This window comes from Amia ocellicauda, chromosome 17 (genome assembly GCF_036373705.1).
Source record: "Amia ocellicauda isolate fAmiCal2 chromosome 17, fAmiCal2.hap1, whole genome shotgun sequence".
NCBI classification, from domain to species: domain Eukaryota; kingdom Metazoa; phylum Chordata; class Actinopteri; order Amiiformes; family Amiidae; genus Amia; species Amia ocellicauda.
In genome coordinates, this window is record NC_089866.1 from 3,495,250 (window position 1) to 3,516,924 (window position 21,675).

The window sequence follows — 21,675 nt, forward strand, 5'->3', positions numbered from 1 at the left end:
ACATGAAACATATACATGACAGGCCTCGTTTCTTCCCATTCATAATGCGATTACCCCTGGTAAAAGTGACAGTGTGTAATACAAGTCTGTTACAGCTCCATGGTAACAAAGAATTAAAAAATTAATACATTCAAAAGTCACAATATGCTTCTACGTTTTCAGTATTTATGAGCATGTGTCTTGCTCTGCTGGAAGCAGGCAAGTCAGTCCTGCATAGCGATCAACTCTGAAACAGCACCAATGTGGATTTCAGTCATTAGCAAGAACAATTTTTTCTGATAAACTGTTTTACAAAGATCAGACCATAAAGCCACAATATACATACAGACGTGCTCAAATTTGTTGCTAGCCTTACAGCTCATTGAAATAATGCTTAATTCCTCCTGCAAAGTGATTAAATTAAAAGCTATTGCATCATGTATACTTGCATGCCTTTGGTATATCGTAGAATTAAGCGAAGAAGATGTGAAAAGAGATTAATTATTGCTCATTCTACAAGATATTCTAAAAAGGCCTGGACGCATTTGTTGGTACCCCTTAGAAAAGATAATAAATGATTGGATTATATCGATATTCCAAACTAATTAGTTTATTTAATTAGTATCACACATCTCCAATCAGTCATTCAGTGTATTTAAATGGAGGAAAGTAGTCACTGTGCCGTTTGGTATCATTGTGTACACCACACTGAACATGGACCAGAGAAAGCAAAGGAGAGAGTTATCTGAGGAGATCAGAAAGAAAATAATAGACAAGCATGGTAAAGGTAAATCTCCAAGACCATCTCCAAGCAGCTTGATGTTCCTGTGACAACAGTTGCAAATACTATTAAGAAGTTCAAGGTCCATGGAACTGTAGCCAACCTCCCTGGGCGCGGCCACAAGGGGAAAATCAACCCCAGATTGAACAAAAGGATAGTGGTGAATGGCAGAAAAAGAACCAAGGATAACTGCCAAAGAGATACAAACTGAACTCCAAGATGAAGGTACGTCAGTTTCTGATAGCACCATCTGCCGCTTTTTGAGCGAAAGTGGCCTCTTTTGAAAGAAAAACATAAAAAAACCAGACTGGAATTTGCTAAAATGCATATTGACAAGCCACAATCCTTCTGGGAGGATGTCCTTTGGACAGATGAGTCAAAACTGGAGTTTTTTGGCCACATCAGCTCTACATCATCATCAGCTATGTTTGCAGATGAAAAAATGAAGCTTTCAAAGAAAAGAGCACCATACCTACAGTGAAACATGGAGGAGGCTCGGTTATGTTTTGGGGCTGCTTTGCTGCGCCTGGCACAGGGTGCCTTGAATCTGTGCAGGGCATAATGAAATCTCAAGACTATGAAGGCATTCTGGAGCGAAACGTACTGCCCAGTGTCAGAAAGCTCCGTCTCGGTCACAGGTCATGGGTCCTCCAACAGGATAATGACCGAAAACACACAGTTAACGGCACCCAAGAATGGATAAGGACAAAACAGCGGACTGTCCTGAAGTGGCCTTCTATGAGTCCTGATCTGAATCCTATCGAACATCTATGGAAAGAGCTGAAACTTGCAGTCTGGAGAAGGCACCCATCAAACAAACTGAGACAGCTGGGCCAAACTACCTGTTAACAGGTGCAAAAGTGTCATTGAGAGCTACAGAAAATGTTGGATTGCAGTGATTGCCTCTAAAGGTTGTGCATCAATATATTAGGTTGAGTGTCCCATCATTTTTGTCCATGCCATTTTCATTAGTTTTATTATTTACAATATTATGTTGAAAAACAAAATTAAAAGCAAAGCCTGATTTCTATTGAATATGGAATAAACAATGGTGGATCCAAATTACTTTTGTCAGTTTCAAGTTATTTCATAGGAAATTGTGAATTCTTTTTTTGTGGAGCACGTCTTTAACTCATCATCATCATCATCATGCCTAAAGCAATCCACTGCTGGATGAAGGCCTCCCCAAAATGTGTATATCTATACTAATATCTGTGTTTAGTACCTAAATGGCCCTTTTATCTCATATTTTACACGCACAATAAAAAGATTGAAGAATATACTTTGTCAAAGCAAACACCTCACCTAAAACATACATTTCAGGAAAAATATTTCACAATATGACATTCACCATAAATAAACATCTCGAAATGCAGTGCACTAGTGCTGGGGCAGACGGTTTACTAATCATGTTTGGCCTGCTTTTTTGACGAAGAAAAAAGTACTTACACAGTCTATATATAGCCTTGCTTATTAAAGCTACATAAATTACTTTCATTTTTTTTCTAAAGTTGGTTATATTTGCAAACACATAATTAAAACTTGTTTTGTCCCTCAGTGTTATAAACTCGTTTCGGTCAGATAACAACCTCTCTGCTTCACATTCACGGCAATATATTTATTTCTTTGGAACGGCACAAAGTAAACTGGGGCACTTCAGCTAATGATTGATGAATGCATTGTTTACGAAATATACACAACATAAACAGTGGTTAATGTTGTGTGTAATTAGTGTCTGATGTTATTTAACCATTTGAGATACGGCTCATTAAAACGGGAACTGTGGACCGGCTGATTTTCCAAGGAAAGATTTTATCTGAAAATAAACTACTAAAATACTTTCTTCGGTGACATATGCACCCCAAAAATAACAAAGGCCTTAATATTAGAAAATATTACACACAGGCCTAGACCAAATAATAGCTTTGATATACCCATGAATCGCAAATTAAAATGTAATGTTTATAAGTAGTGGAACATGGTTTAAACCAATAAATACATTAAACCACGATTGGGTACAAGTTTCCAATTTGCAAATTATTGGTCAGTGAATGTTTAGATCTGATCAAAGCCAAGTCAAACTTAGTCCCTTCTTTGTAATTCAGATGTAAAATGCACATTTTAATAATTAATTATGACTGTATATCACGATGAAAAAACAATTTCAAGGTGCACTTCAACAATTTCTACCATTAATTGTGAGACATGAAAAAGAAAACAGTTCTGTTACTGTCATTACATTTCAAAGCCATTGGAACAGAGTATAGAAATTAAGTCAAATAATGGTTGTCCATTTTATAATGTACAATATGTTTTAGAAGGTCACGATACATGCTATGTAGAAATAATCAATAAAAAAATATATTCATCTTGAGAAAGCCATTAGTACCGAAACCTTGGAGAGAAATAACAACTACATTTTCCAGATGGCTTTTAATTCAGAAACAGTGTGTTACTGTAAGTTTCATCAAATGAAAAATGTCAGCAGCATGTAAATCAGTTGATTTATTTCCGTGGTTGAACAGATGTATAGGGATTCTACATGATAATTTATATCATGACAGTAAAGGAATAAGTGTTTGATTCACTGGGCACTTAAGGCCACAACTATATGAATTTTCCATCATGCCTGCAAACATTTTTCTTTTTCGTTCCTTTTCTTTAAACTGAAACAATGATTTATTAACCTAGTTTGAAGAACACTCTCGAGAAAGCATTAATAAAGCAAAAAAGCCTGGATTGCCATCTACAGATCCCTGCTGTGATTGAAAAGATTTGTCACAATGTATTAAATCGCATAGCCAAATTAAAGTTTTGTTTATTATCAAAGCCCTGGTTGCTCCCATGAGTGCGAATTACATAAAAAAAAAAGAAAAACGCCAGTACCTCGGGTAAGAGTCTCTTTAGCTCTTCCAGACATTGATTGGTAGAGAAACTCTTACCCTACACATTTTACTCAAGAGCGGTTTGTGATGTGCTAAAGATTTGTGTCATTGTATTTAATTAATTGAAAAAATATCTAATTACCTGTAGACACTATTTACACAACAGCTTGTCAATCCACCGGTGGATGCCGACTAGCAGCACTAGACTTTGTGCCAGATGCCCTGAGAGTTGAAATAAAAGGGGCAGATCCAAACATCTGTATGGTGACATCTGTTTCCTGCCCCCCTAAGTTAGATGCACTGAATCCGAAAATAACCTTGGACAGCATATGGATATTGAAAACAGGATTAAGCTTTGATTAATTGTAAACAGTTTAGCACGCCTCTTCAGTGTATCACCTGACACTATTCCTTCATGACTTTATTTATTTTCACACAGCTATTCTGAGATCGTTAGGGCTTAAATTAAACCAAGGATAATACCTCTGCCACTCCTATACCTCCTCGCAGGCATGATCTCTCATTTCATTTGCACTCATTGTTTATCATATCTTCGGGTGTAAACGTCAGATTACTGGCACCAATTGTAAGAACACATATGATTCAGTTTTCTTCACACGAACCACTTAGACAGGCAATCCTGCAGAAACAGGATACCACCCTTACCAACCACGATCATTTCTGCTCCTCTCCTCCTGTAATTATTCCTCCACACAGAATAATTCACACGCCAACGGTTCTGCAAGGGCTGTATCTTGACTTAAATTAAGGCAGGTGTAATTTAAATGGCCTGAGAAGGCTGTCAATAGAACAGACATTGACGGACGTATCAGTAGAGGCATACTGAATTATAGCAAAGGGACAGGTGGACAGGTACAATTGTGTTGCGATTATAAAAGCTTTTCTTGCACATTGTTAATTCCGTGTCGCACTAACTTACTGTACATTGGACAGAATGAAGGCACGGCAAACAGGAACTATTACACTGCCACTTTACCACTAAGACTAACTACCGACGACATCCCATTCAGACATGACACAGACATCCCAAAGGAGTCTGCTTTCGGGACTTTAACAAACGTTTTCTAGCAAAAGGTTAACATGCATTACGTTATCACCTTAGAAAGGAAATCAGCAGTGCATTAATCTGAGCAGGACCGGCCATGATTGATAAAGAAACGAGTCACTTCGGGAAGGAGGTTAATTTTGGACACAAAGATCGATTAAAAAAAATGTGTTGTTTTATTCACTCGGCTGCTATTCCGTCGCCTCACAGGGGTACTTGTGCAATGATGCAATTTCCCATAAACTGCGATTTCTATTCCGAAAGCTGCCCGAGATGACACTCAAATTGACAATTTCCTTATAAAAAGGTCCCCCCCCTACAAATCGGCTTTCATTCTTGAAGATATAAATAGAGAAGATGATCCTCGGCAATAACACCCGGTTATGTTACCTTTCGGCTAGGCGGTTGTTATTCAGCTCAGGCAAGACACAGGAACAGATTCTCTTTGTTTTTAAGCAACTTACTAAGACACAGTTGTGCACTTTATAAAACAACACAAAAATGATATATGTGTCTGGTGGGTGTGCACATGTAATTAAATAGTTCAGAAGGATCATGGGCACATATTGACTGTGTCCACAGTGTTTTCCCTTGTTAAGTAAAAGAAAAAAAAATGTACAATAGTACTTGATACACAATTTTGTGACCTTCTTACACAAACTACTAAACAGTGGAAAAGCTATATTTTCTTTCATGACATTAAAATCTTATGGTACAGATATACTAGACAATTTCCTACAATATCCACTTATGTTACTAGTAGATTATGGACGACTACAGCACAAGTGATGTAAACAAATCACTTGCTCCACTTCCATTTCCAATTCGAAAGAAATACATTTCAGTGGAAGAGACAAGTAATGTTTCCTGACAAAAGCAAAACATAAAAGTTATTTTGTTGTTCGTTTGTTGGGGGGGATACATGCATTGAGAGTGTATTCTGTCCAGTCCAAAACTTCACCAAATAAAAAACAAGAAATACCCAAAACTGAATTCAAACTCTCCTCAGTCTAGGAGTGAACACGCTACAGTGAGCCTCAGAGAAAGGGGAGAAAAGTCTCTATTCAAAGATAATAGAAGGCAAACATGAATACAAATATGCATACACACATCTATATATATATATAGCTCTGGAAAAAATTAAGAGACCACTGCAAAATGATCAGTTTCGACTTTTCAACTCTTTTGGCATAGTCAATAGTTATTATTTTTATTTTTTTATTTCTTGGCAGACGCTCTTATCCAGGGTGAATAGTTATTTTTTGATTCCAAGTACTGCTAGCACTGCTTTTGCCATCCAGCTGGTCCTATTGCAAGAGGATAGTGATGATCACAGCAGTGGTTTTTATACTTTTCCTCGTTAAGTAAGGTTTTGTTCAGGTGATCACCTAATCAGTACCTCATTCAGTACAATGAGCTGTGCCTGTGTAGGAATTCAACAGACACTGGAATGGAATGGCTGCCATACGTGTAGAGATGCTGATTTAAGAAACATTTGCAGTGGTCTCTTCATTTTTTCCAGAGCTGTATATAAGCTCAATGCAACTAATGTACCTGTGTTGTGCTTGTCAGCAGTAAAAAACAGTCAAGAATACAGAACAATACATTACAGGGGTCATTCTCTGTCATATCAACCCAGGTGTGTAAGCCCCCCCACCAGCCACAATATCAGTTGTGAGTGCAGGCCATGCGGGGGTGCACCACCCACCACACAGCACAATAATTACGGATAAGCCCTGGTAAATACGTGTTTATGAATGTGAGGCACTAACAGAGGGTGACACAGGCAATAACTGTTTGTGCTTCTGACAGATGCTGCTGCCCCCCCATTGCACTGTCAATCGCTGGCCAGAGCAGCCAGGATGCGCCTCAAACTGCCCCCCTCTGAGCAATCCTGAAAGCGCCGCCGCTCGCAGCCTGTCACTCCTCCATGTTTAACCACATTAACCGCAGTTTCTCAGCTGTCACACACATCTGCCTTACCTCTCTGCCTGGTGTCCCCCATGAAGAGCTTCTGAAGGTCAGTTTCCGTAAAGACGGGGGCGCCCTTTGCATCTTCCTTCCGCCCAGATGTGTGTGGGGTCCCTAGGAGGCCTGTAGAGCCTGCAATGCAAACAGCTGGTTTGGGTACAGCGGGGGTCATGGCAGTCACTGGAGCGGATCCTCATGTTTAATGTCCAAGAGGGAGAGGCCTCATTGTGCAGTCAATAACACAGGTACTCGAGAAGATGCACTTGAGGACCCTGAGCTGTAATTGCATGTGTGCACTCTGAGCTACAGCAAAACAACAATAATAATAATCCTTTGCTATTCACATGCGTGTATAAATACATTTCAACCGTAGGGTCCTTTACATGTGTTCAGTTTCTAGCACAGGCTTGTTTGTTTGGATGACGAATGCACATTTACAGCTGACTGTTTGTGTTTGTGCTTCAATGGCAATGGGCTTGAATTGGACCTGTTGCTGTGCTGGAAACATCTGACATCTGCTTTGAATGTGTAATTGTAATTGTAGCACCGTTTGTTTAATTGTTTTTTTTTTTTATATAGCTTAAATTAGCGGCAGCAATACTACTACTAATAAAACAATAATACACGTCCCCATATCGCTGGTTCCTCAAGGGTCCTGCTTACAGTTGCAAAGTATATGCACATCGTATACACATACTGTGCGTTCAAGCCTTTGAGAAAGACAACAAGAAATAAAGTAAGAAGATACTGAAAGGTATCTGGAGGTATTTGCCTGCATGATATTTTTAGTAGTACTAGTAGTAATCAGTAATTCCACTAATTTATAAAAGCACGTGTAAGTGTAGTATAGCAGGTGCACAGCAGGTATAAATGATATTGTGTAGGTTAGAAAATGTAATTATATGTCGTGTCTTAGGGCGATTATTTTTCAGGGACTGGGTTTGAATGTTAGTTATTATTTTGCATTACAATGGCAGGATCACTGTATGAAGTTGAATGCGTTTAGCACAACTGTGACTGTACTCGTTTCCCATGCTATCTGCAGGTCATCACTAAGGCTTGTTTCTGTTTTGTTAAAGTGATATGATCTGTTTGTGATCTGTCACCTGTGTGTACCAACAGCTTTGGACTGAGAAATATGCTAAAACTATCATATCTATGTCTAGCATATCCCGTCTGCCAGCATTATTTCAATAATCTGCTACAAAGTGCACAACCTCTATACTGTTTAAATTCAGATAAGCCCACATTATTCCACAGCTTAATATGTTAATATTGATGGGTTTGGATAGTGGAGTATGTTTATAAAGTTCTATCAGAGGAGACATCGGAAATGGGTTTTTGTTCTTGGTTATGTATAGCTTTCCCCTCTGATGCCCCCTTTGAGTATCAGGAACCCAGTCCATGATTCGGAAAATTGAAACTCCAGCTTTACTGCTCATGTTATCTGGAGTTGGAGGAGTGTACAGATTGTATGCAAATATTACCGATTCATTAATACCAGAAACACACACACACACACACACACACACACAGTGTACATACAAGTCTTTAAGTCGTTTGTAAAATGAAAAGAGAATGCATTTAAGTGAGCAGCTTTGAGAACAGGAATCATATGCATGTATTCGGGCTGATGTAATTTAATTTAATGTGCCACAGCTCCCACCTCCCTCCTGTCTTAGTTGTGTAGAGATTAGCACATCCACGCCATTAGTCTTGGATTGTCCGGCGCGGATGTTTTTTTTGTTTGTTTCTGTCTTTTTAAAATGTAGGGGAACAAAGCTTTTACTATATTAGTATAATACATATTATGAAATATTAAGAATTTCAAAGATAATGTTCAGTTTATCTTTTGGTATATGTATTTACTATGGTTAAAGTATCACCTCTGACTAGGTGGCTAGTTTGCTATTGTGTATCTAGTGTGTTTCTTACCTCTGGAGTAATTCTCAAGGCCACCTGAGAGTCACCAGGCACTACACGGCCCTTCGTTGTGATGTGTTGGCTTTCAGCTGGGGATCCAAAGTACATTGTGACACCAAAAGCTCTCTTATTTGAGAATATGAAGAGTTGGTCTTTGGTACCTGTCTGTATCTGGTTATTCACCTAAAACCAGTTAATTATCCACCAGTCTCACATCTTGGTTACAAAAAATTGTGTTAACTTAATTGACCAAACAAGCAGGAAAGGTGGAGCAAAGGAGTTCACAGGCGTATGGAAGACTGTGGGAGCTGTGGACACCCCTGGATTGTTTCCACCCAGGGGCTCGGGAACTGTCTGTGCTCTCAGCCCAGTAACCTAATGTTGACCAGCAGACTCCAGCAAAATGTGGCCATGTGCTCACCTTCTCCCCGATGTTTAGGACAGTACTGGCGAGTGAGTAGCAGTGCCCTGGTTCGAAGCAGCCACCTGGAGCAGCGTTTTCCAAACCAGTGTGCAAAAGTTATTTAAATCCAATACATTCCTGTCAGAAGTAAACAAACATGGGTGTGCCACAAACTAGTGTTAGTTCAGGAGGTGTGCCTAATTGCACTTACTGCCTTATTCTCAGTTATCTCAGGAGCCCACACAGCTTCAGGGTAGTTAAAAAAGCCTTGACACACAGAATAGGACACAGCATTTATTGTACAAATTATTAAACCTCAGATCGATCAATTCTGTACTGTAATGCAATCCTCACATTTATTTCTGTATTTCCAAGTGGCCGTGGAGAGATTTTAAAGCAAATACAGGTTCTGGCTGTGAGTTTTTAAAAATTCTCAACTCTTTCAGTCAGGTGAACAGGAAATAAGAAGTCCACCACAGTTTTCTGCTGCAAATATGTTTTATTGAGTAGTACTGCAAATGTCAGCTGCGGAATTCCACTTGCTTTTTTTTCTTGTTCTTTTCTTTTTGAAGGTACAGGGTAATAAACATAAATTTGAGCATTCCAGGGAAAATGGCAGTCAAGCAACTGTGGCTCAGAAAAAGATGTGCCCTCACTGTCCACTCCTGAACACCGAAGCACAGCACCGGCTTCTCATAAGTGCATGATGAATCGCCAGCTTAGTGTAAACAAACCCAGCACAACGTGTGCCTCCCTTGGTAATGATACATGAACGATAGCTTGCCACGAGTGTATGAACCCCAGGAGGACATTTTTCTATATCGTATAATAAAAAATACCACGGATAAAGAATAAGCAAGAATGAAACAAAATAGTTTAGAAATTCCAGAAGTTTGAAAGATACTGTTGTTACATGGGTGTTCCAATCCTTAGTCATTTGTGATTTGTTCAGTATATACTGTTGCTTGTTATAAAGCGCTCTACTGTGGAACCTCCCCTTTACTTCGCTCTGTGGCTTCCCCACGAAGGGCACTATACAAATACAAATTTATGGAAAAAAAGATGAGTGAAGGGCTGAATCAACTGTGGAACCTCCCCTCGGCTCTGAAATGCCATTGGGGTGGTAATAGTAATGCAATACAACTCCATTAGTGTTACCATCGTGGTATCAAATTCACATCAATATCCCCTCTGAGCAGATGTTGATGTTTATTCTTTAAGTCTAATAACACTGTCTGCGTTGCACGGAGAAACACATTTGACTGCTGAATGTTTTAAACACTTCAAGACCAGTTAATCAGGTTGGATGGCCAGTTGATTTATTGATTAGTTTGCATTCTGTGATTTCATTGATATACTTTTCATTTCAGGAAAACATTAAAAATACAGTAAGACTTTTGTGTGTAAAATCCTTAATAAACGCGGGCTCTAGAAAGAGACTGTCACCTACCGCATAAGGCTTTTGGCCATTTCATCGTTAAAAGAACAAACATATATATATATATATTTTAGGATTGTCGGTTGTGTGAAAAAATAAAATAAACTCGATATAGCTGTCACATCTTCCCAGAGACATATACAACACCACTCTGCCTTTGTGTCAATAAATAAAATGTACACATGAAGAATGCTGCTCATGAAGAGATAATAAATATATTCTGATATATTTTTAAGTCATATATTACAAAACTATGCAAAACATTATTTGTATCCACTGAAAAGTAGAGAATCTGAAGTCCTCAGAGGGTTAATTTGTGTAATATTATAACTAAACACAGTTCCTTTGGTCTGCCGGGCTTGACCCTTGCCTTCCCCTCTACTGAGGAAGATTTTCTACAGGGTTTTGCTGTAAGGCCGCTCATCAGATGTAGTCACACTGTAACAATATAAAATGATAATCACACCACCACGCCAACCAGTGACAAATGAAGAACACGGTCAGTGAGAATTAATTGACAGGAAACCCTTCTGATCGAGTAAAACACCCTGACGTGCCCCGTCCTCTATCCAGTTAATGTGATTAGACATGAATTACCATCTCCTTAAGTCCAACCTTTAATCCGCAGAGTTCTGTGTTGATAAAGGTTTAACACATGAGGAACAACAGCGCTGGGAGGAGGGCCGCCGGGGGCCACGGTGCACCGATAGGAGTATCGCTGTAAACAAGACCAGAAGCACAAGACACGCTTTCAGGAAACGGTTCCAATTCCCTATTGAATTCTGAAATGTTAACTCAATTAGTGCGGAACAGTGGTGCAACACTTCAAATATAATATCCTTAATAATGTGACACGGAAATATAAGTAAAGCAAATTAGACCCTCCCTCCCCTCTCCCTCCCTCCCTCCCTCTCTCTCTCTCCCTCCCTCTCTCTCTCTCTCTCTCTCTCTCTCTCCCTCTCTCTGCCTATATATATATAAACTTAATTATTTAAGTCTAGGAGATGTAGGCAGGGTAGCCATTTTTTTGAATGGGTAACAGTAGGAGATATGATTTAAACACATTATGGCTACATGTAAGTGGAAAAGGCTCATTTAGTGCTAATTTGCATCACACTGAATGTGAGAATGAGGGTCTGTTGAAACTCATTTTGATAAATGCTCTCTTTTCATTCCTCATCTCTCTGTGTTCTCATTTCTCGCACATCGAGGCATCGTACCAGCATTACACACAGGAAAAAAAAGCACAGAGCGAGCAAGGAAAAAAGTCCCCTGCAAACAGGAGACATCGGCATGTCAATGCTGTTCGAGATCCATCTCTCCATCCCTCGAAAGAAGAATGGCATCCAGCCGTTTGGTTGTCGATCAGGCTTTTTGCGTTCTTGAGATTATTGCAGCTGTACCCAAGTTACAGATCTTTCATATGATGGTTTCTTCTAATTGATTATCTCGGTGCCGAGTCACAGAAAAAGAAATGAACAGTAACGAAGGCCCAGCTGTACCAAAGGAGTTAACACAAAATTGTCTTTTTCTTTTTGGCATACAAAATAACATGTTATAAATAATAAATGTCAGATCTAGGTTCCCTATATAGCCCTTTAATTAACCATCTGAGTTATCAGGCTTATAAAATGGAGATGAGAGACATGTTGGTGGCTGTTTATTAGCGTGAAGACTTTTATCTCAAGCTGTGGCAACAGGATGCTGACTTTCCCAACTCAAACGCACAATTCCCCAATCCTCCCGTTGCAAGATGAATACCATGAATCTCCATAATATCCATTCCTGTTCCCCTACTCTGATGAGCTGTTTAAGCCAGCTGTGCAGGCAGGTTAATTTTAGCCTGACTCTTAAATTAGACACTGGTTTAGGAGGAGTTACTGGGGCATGAGGATTTAAAATGAAACGCAAGGTGTCTCTACCTGTGTGAGTTGCTAGGATAAGCAAGGCCCAAAGTTGGCCCAGAGTTGCCAAATTGCACTCAAAACACAAAACATGGCTGACATCGCATGTGACTTAGAGTGGTCTGCAGCCGGACGCCCGCTTTTTGGGTGCTTGTGATCAAAACACAGGCGTCCTCCAGATTTCTGTCGCCCAGAGTTGCAGCGTTAATTGCATAAGTACAGTAATTAGCAATTATATTTGGCAAACCAGATACTGGTAAAAGCAAAACAAAAGCCTTGAATAATGGGATCCCACTTCACATGTTGTTTGAATGAGTAACATGGTGTTTCAAGACAATGGGCTCCACGGCGGCGCTTAATTACTGTGTCATTATCTCTCACCTACTGATGCAGCAGCCGCGTTAACTGTTCGAGAGTCCGTCTGTGCTGTCTGAAGTGCGGACGATACACGGGGGGGCGTCCTAACAAGATTAATAAGCACTATCTCTGTTTCTCTCTCCGGGTGCTTCCTGGGCTGCGTCTCTGGCACATGCTTGGCGTGAGCGCTTTGTGTCGTGCGTTTAGGGTTCTCAACGGGGTGACGCTGCGCTCATGCCGACTGATCCGATTACTCCGAGAGCTGCGGACCCCCCTCTCCGCTCCCCCTGGGAAGGACAGCCACAGGGGCCGAGAGAATTAAACCACTCTTGCGTGGCGGGGAGATATTCCACAGAAGGACCGGCGCAGGATGCCAGCCACACGGGTGCGGATAACGGACAAACGCACGTTAGATTGATTGTCTCACTGCGACGCTATGCAGAGACACAGGCCGGTGCTGCACGCTCTTAAAATTTATAAAATATCTGATGGATTTATCTATCGATTGCCTGCTGTAAAACCACTAGGTATGAAAAATATAAGAATATGTTACAAATAACTGCAATTAATTAATTAATGCTTGACGTGCTGGAGAACCTCTGGAGAACTCTCGCTGGACTTGTGTTCTTGTTTTGTCGGGAGTAGTGCAACATTTACTCTACGTGTGTGAACGATGTGTTTGTATCAGAGAATCACTTATTAAGGACACTTGTCTTGAATTGTTGCAGACTTAGCCTTGATTTTTTAGATATCCTTTAAAATAAAGAACCAAATAAAATCATGCCCCATTTACAATTCTCTCTTTCTATACACACACACACACACACATATATCGTATATATATATAGTCATGGCCTCCATTGCCACCACCACCGTATAATGCAAAACCCATGGTTGAATCTTGATATGGAAACAGACACTTTGCAAATAAAGCCGTGATGGATTTGCCTCTGAGCTAGTTTGTCCTCTGAAACAACAGTAGTCGGACTCGATTCTCCATTCAGAAATGGCTGGCGACTCCCCCCCAACCACTGGTGTCCAGCTGTGGTTCGGCCGACCGGTGCCCAAGTCACCGCCTCTCCTCCTGCTCCCACTGGAAGTTCTGCCCCGTCATTTGGTAAAACATCACATTAAAGGGCTTGTAAAATTTTCGCAGTCTGTGAATGACGTCAGGGTCTATTTTGGGATGAGTTCTGCCCTTGGACTTGCCCAGGCACCGTGGCGCGCTGCTGTCCTCGGGCTTCTTCAAGCAGGGAAATCCCTTGGTCTTATTGAAATAGAAATGTTTATCCGTCACGATCCGCTTGAGTCCCAGAAAGTCCTGCACTTTGGCCATCTCGCCGGCCGGGTCGACGATGAGCCGCTCGCCACTCACGAAATGCATCTGGGAGAGCGGGAAGTACTGCAGCCAGCTCTCCAGGTGCAGCGCGTAGATCCCGATGCGCAGAGCACTCCAGGACGCGTCGATCAGCCCCAGGGTCCGGTTCTTGAAGGCCAGCACCTCGAAGGTGGGGATCTCAGGCTTCTTGGACAGCGTCTGGGTGTAGTCCGAGATGGCCCTGGTCACGGGGTTGCGCACCACCACGATCAGCTTGGTGTCCCGGGCCATGGAGTGGATGCGCTTCGGGGCGTCGTTGGTCACAAAGTAGCTGGGCGTCTTCTCCATCGTGATCTGCCCCTCTAGCGTCGAGGGCATCAGGTCCCTGGGGAGACAAGGAAGTTAGCATTGACATGATATTTAACACAGTTTTTTCAGTATTGGTTTGTATAAATGGTCTGTTATGTCAAAAGCACACTTATGTTTTAAAATACTATCCAAAAATAAATTGGATAAGGAAAGAAAGAAAAAAGAAAGGCTTCAAGCAAAGTCAATCTGCACAAACCTGATACCAGCTCATGTATAGTGTATATATATATATATATATATATATATATATATATATATATATATATATATATATATGTCATGTGTCATGTGTCATGCTGCACTGCGTGACTGAACACCAAGAGACACCTGAACAATTTGTCTAAATCTAACACTTTCAGAAAAGTAACATGTCTTTGTCGTGGAATAAAATTATTGTTTAGTGGAATATAAAATAAACATTAAGAGGATACGGATGTAAAATATACAACCAGGAATGCATGTACAGCCAAAGGAATTGAACATACATTTTTTATGTATATTTTCTTCTAAATATACATGAGATAGAATATTCATTGTGATATATATACTGAATAAAAAATTTGTATGAAACAGTAAAACTCAAATCACCGACTCCACCAAGCGTGACTCGGGAGACGTCTCTGAGTTCCAGTGATTCGGTCGCTATATAGCGTTAATCCCCTGCTGCCACGGGCGCTACTGTACCTCCACACATCCCCCCCAGACTCCGCAATTAACAATCAGAGCACCAGCCTGTGCCTGCGCATGACTTTCACAGTGGGAATACACTGATTAACTCAACTACAGATCATCTCTCTGAAGTCACAGATAAACACTCTGCAGATGTGGGATGCACGGTTTTGAAAGTTTTTTGGGAACAGAGCCCAGATGTAGTAACGCAGCGGCCTGTGAGAGCAGATTGATGGTGAATGAGGGACACTTTTCTCCTGGTCTGAAACATCTGAACATCTACACATCCCCCCCAGGCCTCCCTCTCATTATGGTAATAATCTCACAAACTGTGTCCTGGATAAAGTAATCTGCTTTAAGAAATAAAACCCAGGAACTAACAGCACAGGTTGCATGCCTTGCACTACTGTGTGGTGAACAATGGTTATGTCCAACATTAAGATCCAATAGCTAGTGGCTAACAAACCTGACTCTTTACTTAATTGGTCAAAAGTGGACTAAAACCAAGGATCTATTGCTCAGGGTATCAGCTCATGTACTAGTTCTCCTCTCATTATAGTTTTGTGACCAGATAAAAAAGGTGTCGACAAAGGTCTCATCATCTGGACCGTGGTCATCTGTCGATCCTGTCTGGGTCAGCAGTCTTTGAACACTGGTTGAGCAAATGTCCCCCAGATGTTTCTCTCTCAATGGTCCAGAGTAAAGACTGGAAAGACTTTGTTTTCATTTACACTACATCTCTGCTCTGTACGTCTGTGTAGAAATAATTAATTTCCAAAGCTTTTTTTGTTACCCTTGAAGGTCGTTGGTCGGCTATTCAAAGCCACCTCTGACACATATCAGATCCCCTGGCTGGTGTCACAACATTCACCACACGCGATAGAAACAGAAAGGGACAGGAAGCTGGACAAAATGGACGGCGCTCAAGCTGAAGCCTCTTGAGTGGTTCATCTCCAGTGTTTGACCGCTTGTACAGTGTCCAGAAAAGTCTCTCTCTTTGTAGGAGTGCAAAACATATATACACTCACCTAAAGGATTATTAGGAACACCACACTAATACTGTGTTTGACCCCCTTTCGCCTTCAGAACTGCCTTAATTCTACGTGGCATTGATTCAACAAGGTGCTGAAAGCATTCTTTAGAAATGTTGGCCCATATTGATAGGATAGTATCTTGCAGTTGATGGAGATTTGTGGGATGCACATCCAGGGCACGAAGCTCCCGTTCCACCACATCCCAAAGATGCTCTATTGGGTTGAGATCTGGTGACTGTGGGGGCCAGTTTAGTACAGTGAACTCAAGAAAGCAATTTGAAATGATTTGACCTTTGTGACATGGTGCATTATCCTGCTGGAAGTAGCCATCAGAGGATGGGTACATGGTGGTCATAAAGGGATGGACATGGTCAGAAACAATGCTCAGGTAGGCCGTGGCATTTAAACGATGCCCAATTGGCACTAAGGGGCCTAAAGTGTGCCAAGAAAACATCCCCCACACCATTACACCACCACCACCAGCCTGCACAGTGGTAACAAGGCATGATGGATCCATGTTCTCATTCTGTTTACGCCAAATTCTGACTCTACCATCTGAATGTCTCAACAGAAATCGAGACTCATCAGACCAGGCAACATTTTTCCAGTCTTCAACTGTCCAATTTTGGTGAGCTTGTGCAAATTGTAGCCTCTTTTTCCTATTTGTAGTGGAGATGAGTGGTACCCGGTGGGGTCTTCTGCTGTTGTAGCCCATCCGCCTCAAGGTTGTACGTGTTGTGGCTTCACAAATGCTTTGCTGCATACCTCGGTTGTAACGAGTGGTTATTTCAGTCAAAGTTGCTCTTCTATCAGCTTGAATCAGTCGGCCCATTCTCCTCTGACCTCTAGCATCAACAAGGCATTTTCGCCCACAGGACTGCCGCATACTGGATGTTTTTCCCTTTTCACACCATTCTTTGTAAACCCTAGAAATGGTTGTGCGTGAAAATCCAAGTAACTGAGCAGATTGTGAAATACTCAGACCGGCCCGTCTGGAACCAACAACCATGCCACGCTCAAAATTGCTTAAATCACCTTTCTTTCCCATTCAGACATTCAGTTTAGAGTTCAGGAGATTGTCTTGACCAGGACCACACCCCTAAATGCATTGAAGCAACTGCCATGTGATTGGTTGATTAGATAATTGCATTAATGAGAAATTGAACAGGTGTTCCTAATAATCCTTTAGGTGAGTGTATATATATAAAATAAGCAGCAGCTAAAAATAACTGGATTCAATTCTCTGCTAATCCTCATTGGCTGAGACTCAAACCATTAGGGACGCATGCAGAGCTTGGGAGAGATGGGTGAGACGAGTGATAGAGAGACAGAGATTCCGTGGCACCCGGGGGAGATGCCTCCATGGATCACATCGATACGGCTGCAGAAACCAGGACTGACAGCAGCACCGGCCCGCCTGGAAAAGGTGTGAAGCTCAGTCCAGATGTGGAGCTGCTGCCGAGCGCTCGAGCCAACAGGCGAGAGAGAGAGCAGAAAAGTGAAATAATTGTGTAGGGCTTTTAAGGGCTAATTTGGCTCTTGGCGAATGTGAGGTAGATATCTAAACTAAAGCAGCCCCGGTGCTCACTCTAAATGACTCTTTGTTGTAGACGTTGGATGTCTCAATCATACGCTCAGCATGCTTCCAAAGTTACTCATCTTACTGTTACTGTAGGTACCTGTCACTAATGATACTGAGATCTGGGATTACAAAGCCTGGTGTCTGAAACGAAAATTGTAACGCATTTCACAGCGAGCCACACTCTGACCTGCAGCAAGTGAGACTAAAATATTTTCAGAAGCAATTATGAGAAGCACCCCAGCTAGAATTATAACACATACAGAAATAGATATATAATAGTTTTTACTTGGGTGGGAAATAGTGTTTACGATCTGTGTTTACAGGAAACGGAAAAAGCAACAGCAATTTCCACGTCATGCGATGACTCGGCAATCCTCCAACTTCCACACAAAGTCAGTGGTTTCCTGATGAAAAGAGTGTCAAAAGTTTCATCCTAATCAGCGGCAACCCGTCTCATTATGCGTGTGTGATTACCAAAATAGGTAGAATATACATTATTAATACATTCGGCTTTGATTGAGCCCAAACTCATTACTCCGGCTGTGAATTAAATCAGCCGCGGATCTCGGAGAGCACATTTAAAATGTCAGGGAGAAGGAGCAGGAGAAAATATTGTGATTTACCGCTGAAAAACAAGCCCATTTGTTCTAGGCCATGGGTGACGGTTATGGCTTTTCATTCTGGCGGCTTGTGATAAACACACTCTTCTGGAGTAAACAGGTACCAATGGTTAAATTTAATTTCCCTCAAACACCACCTTTTCAGCTAATCACAGGTCATTCCTGGGTAGGTTGTTAAATATACGGCACAATACTTAAAAGTGCAGCTCGCCATCCGTTGCTGTTTACCTAATTAGGTCTCACTGCACACACGATAAAACAGCTCCTCACACCGGCCACACAACGCACTCAGAGGCATCTTCCCACTCACTCTTACTTCCCATGCTCTGTTTATGGTAAGTTACTAGCCTTTTTTTGCCTCAAACGTATCTCAGTGTTGTCTTCCTTATACGCATGCTGAACGTTCAGTGAATAGTAAATGATTTTAGTGGGTGCTTAGCATTCTCCAATAATAATGTAGCCCCTTGAAGGTGTATTTGCTAGGAGCTCACTTGTAAATGTGATAATGTGCATTTGATGCACATCTCTCAGCAGGTGTGAGCATAACGTTATTTTGGTTTCCAGCTGAAGGTGATATCATGTACTGAGATCTTCATTCTAACCTGTGAAAACTGTACATAATGCATTTGAAATAAAGGTATAAGTATTATTTAAATCCCAATGATCTTTTTTAGGACTGTTTACACTAAACGTGGCACAATCCTGTGATGTAGGTCATTAGACAGACTCTTACAGATGTGAGATGGTCTGGGCTTCTGCTTTTATGAGTCAGTGATACACCTGACATGGTTTTATTTGGTGTGCTACACGTTACTGTTAAGATGAAATAAAGGAAAACCCCTGGGATTTATTTCACACTTCGTAAATACCACGAGTAAAACTGACAGGTTTAAAATACCTAGTGCCGAGAAAAAGTTGACATCCTCCTGAACATTTTTCACATCTTGTTGTGTCGGTTGATTGAAAGTTGATTGAATTGAATAAAGCATTTTGGAAATCATCTGTGAGAGCTCGGTTCAGGGAGTAATATATATTCCAATAATAGATTCACTAGATGCCTATAATTTCCATAAAAAGCACTAATTTGGCTCAGAGTTTCATGCATTTAAAAGTTTTTATTAAGGGGATGTAGACTATCTATATAGGAACTTTATTTTTAATGTATGTACCACCCTCACTACCTTTCAGTCTGACTTTGGCACATCTCTAACCGTTTGCCCATCTCACCTATCGATCTGCCCATTTACCGATCTTCATTGCAGGCCTGTCACAACTGTAAGAGGGCAATCATCAGCGGAGGCTTTATGAGATGACTGATCCTGTTAATTCACCTCTCCGCTCCTCACAGGCCCAGCTGCTGCAGGCGGCGTGGTAACCAAGCATTTGACAGGGCAAATTGTTTTTGCATAAACATTGGCGATGTAATAAATGCCTATCCCCCCCCCCCCCCCCCGGGCCGGTGTCTGTGGACTCTGAAAGCTCATCCGACAGACCCCTGAAGCCTGAGCTCTTCATTTTGGCAACGCCAAGACAAAAGTGTGGGTTCAGTCTTTTCTGCTGCAGTTATTAATTACCGAGCATAAGTCTCGTCAGAGCACAATGGAAGTAACGCTCAGACAATGTTTCATTTTCCACGTCCGCACTAGAGAGAAGAAAAAGCTTAATTAAAGAAAACAATCCCAAAGACATTAAGAACACATTTTCTCTGATGCAGTTTCACCCTTAAGATATGTTAAATCGTGTGTGTGTGTGTGTGTGTGTGTGTGTGTGTGTGTGTGTGTGTGTGTATGTATATATATATATATATATAATGAAAAGTTGATTGAATTGAATAAAGCATTTTGGAAAACATCTGTGAGAGCTCGGTTCAGGGAGTAATATATATTCCAATAATAGATTCTCTAGATGTCTATAATTTCCATAAAAAGCACCAATTTGTCTCCCAGTTCTGAAGAGCTGTATTTTCACTTTGTACAGTAACTCAGTGAATGGCTCTTGCTGGAGTGCAAGTTTAATTTAATAAACCCTTTCCAATGCAGGCTTCATCTGCTGGAAAATAACGGACCTTCTTGTAAATCAGTCAGGTGTTTCCACCGTGCCGGATGTTTACAAAAACAGAGTGTTGAATTGACAGCTGGTCCTAATTGCAGTGCTGAGTTTCTGCAACGCTGGTCAATTCCCCTCAAGACATTCTTCCTGTGCAGAATATTTCCTGAGTAGAAATATGTAAAGGTACAGTAAGCGTAGGTTCCCCGGGGGGCAAACCTTTGTTCTACCTAGGCTTAGTGCCGCGCTGTGCACCCGGTTCACATCCTTAGTCAGCAATCTGCGAGTTCTAGCAAGTTCAGGATGGCACTGCTAATGAGTCCTGTGGAAAGTCTGTTCTTCTGTCTCTCTCCAAGAGATAAGGCAAATGAAACAGTCAACCAGTGGGGAAAAAAGGTTACTAAAGCACTATACTGGGATTGCAGCGTAGATACATTTTATACCATGAAATTGGATAAAGTATAATGGTTATTTGATGGAGATTAAATGATAATTCAAGCTGATGATTTAAAAATGCATCTAAGGTGGCCTAGGCCATAACCATATGGATCGCATGCTGAACAGTGTGTATCATCGAATTACATCTTATGTAAACAGTCTTAAAACTAAATGTCAAGATGTTAAGAAATGTCTCAAATGAGTCAAACGAGTGCCACTGGCCGTTAATGTACCTTCCATTGGAAAATGAACATAAAGAAAGCTCCAGCAGGTTTAGGTTTACATCATTAAAATAAATATATACTCATTTGTGGAGAATCAAAATAAAACCTGTGTGAAAATGGCTAAAAACACCTTTGAGATCAATTTTGTTCTCACTTCAATTGCAATTGAATGTTCCCATTTTTAAATGCTAGTATATCCCCCTGGGTTTGAGTCCTTTAAATTGACCCGACAGCATCAGCATCGCCCCCGAGGACCAACATCCATCCACGTAGCTAATTGTTTATTAGACATGAAGTGTATCTGTCTTGGCAATCATGGGGCTATTAGATTAAATTGTGACAAATTTAAATATTTACGTTGTCACAAATGTCTGCCGCTTACGCAACCATGTTTATTATGACACTTTAGAACAAGTACACTCATCTGTGCTTCACAACTTTGACATTTTAATTAAATAAACACTCTACAAATGTGTGTGGTGGGAGTTTTGTAATCCTACAAACAGGCAGACCGCTGCGGAACTTGTATGACAGGGCTGCCATTCTAGAGACGAAAACAAACCCACAGGAATGGCGAGAAACCACAGCTGTTGTCTTTTCCAAGGTAATTCGTTCTCTTTATCCAATATAGTCAGTGGAAAATTATTGGCAGAAAGACGCAGTACAGT

The 21,675-nt window shown here is 41.0% G+C and overlaps 1 protein-coding gene across 1 annotated transcript in view; it reads right to left on the reverse strand.

Moving 5' to 3' along the window:
- Window positions 1–13,776: 13,776 nt before the first annotated feature.
- hs3st4 (heparan sulfate (glucosamine) 3-O-sulfotransferase 4) overlaps window positions 13,777–21,675 on the reverse strand; it is an 82,837-nt gene continuing 74,938 nt past the window's right edge. The window contains exon 2 of the mRNA XM_066689903.1: window positions 13,777–14,410. Within this exon, the coding sequence (XP_066546000.1) occupies window positions 13,777–14,410 (634 nt within the window). The remainder of the gene's footprint in view (window positions 14,411–21,675) is intronic.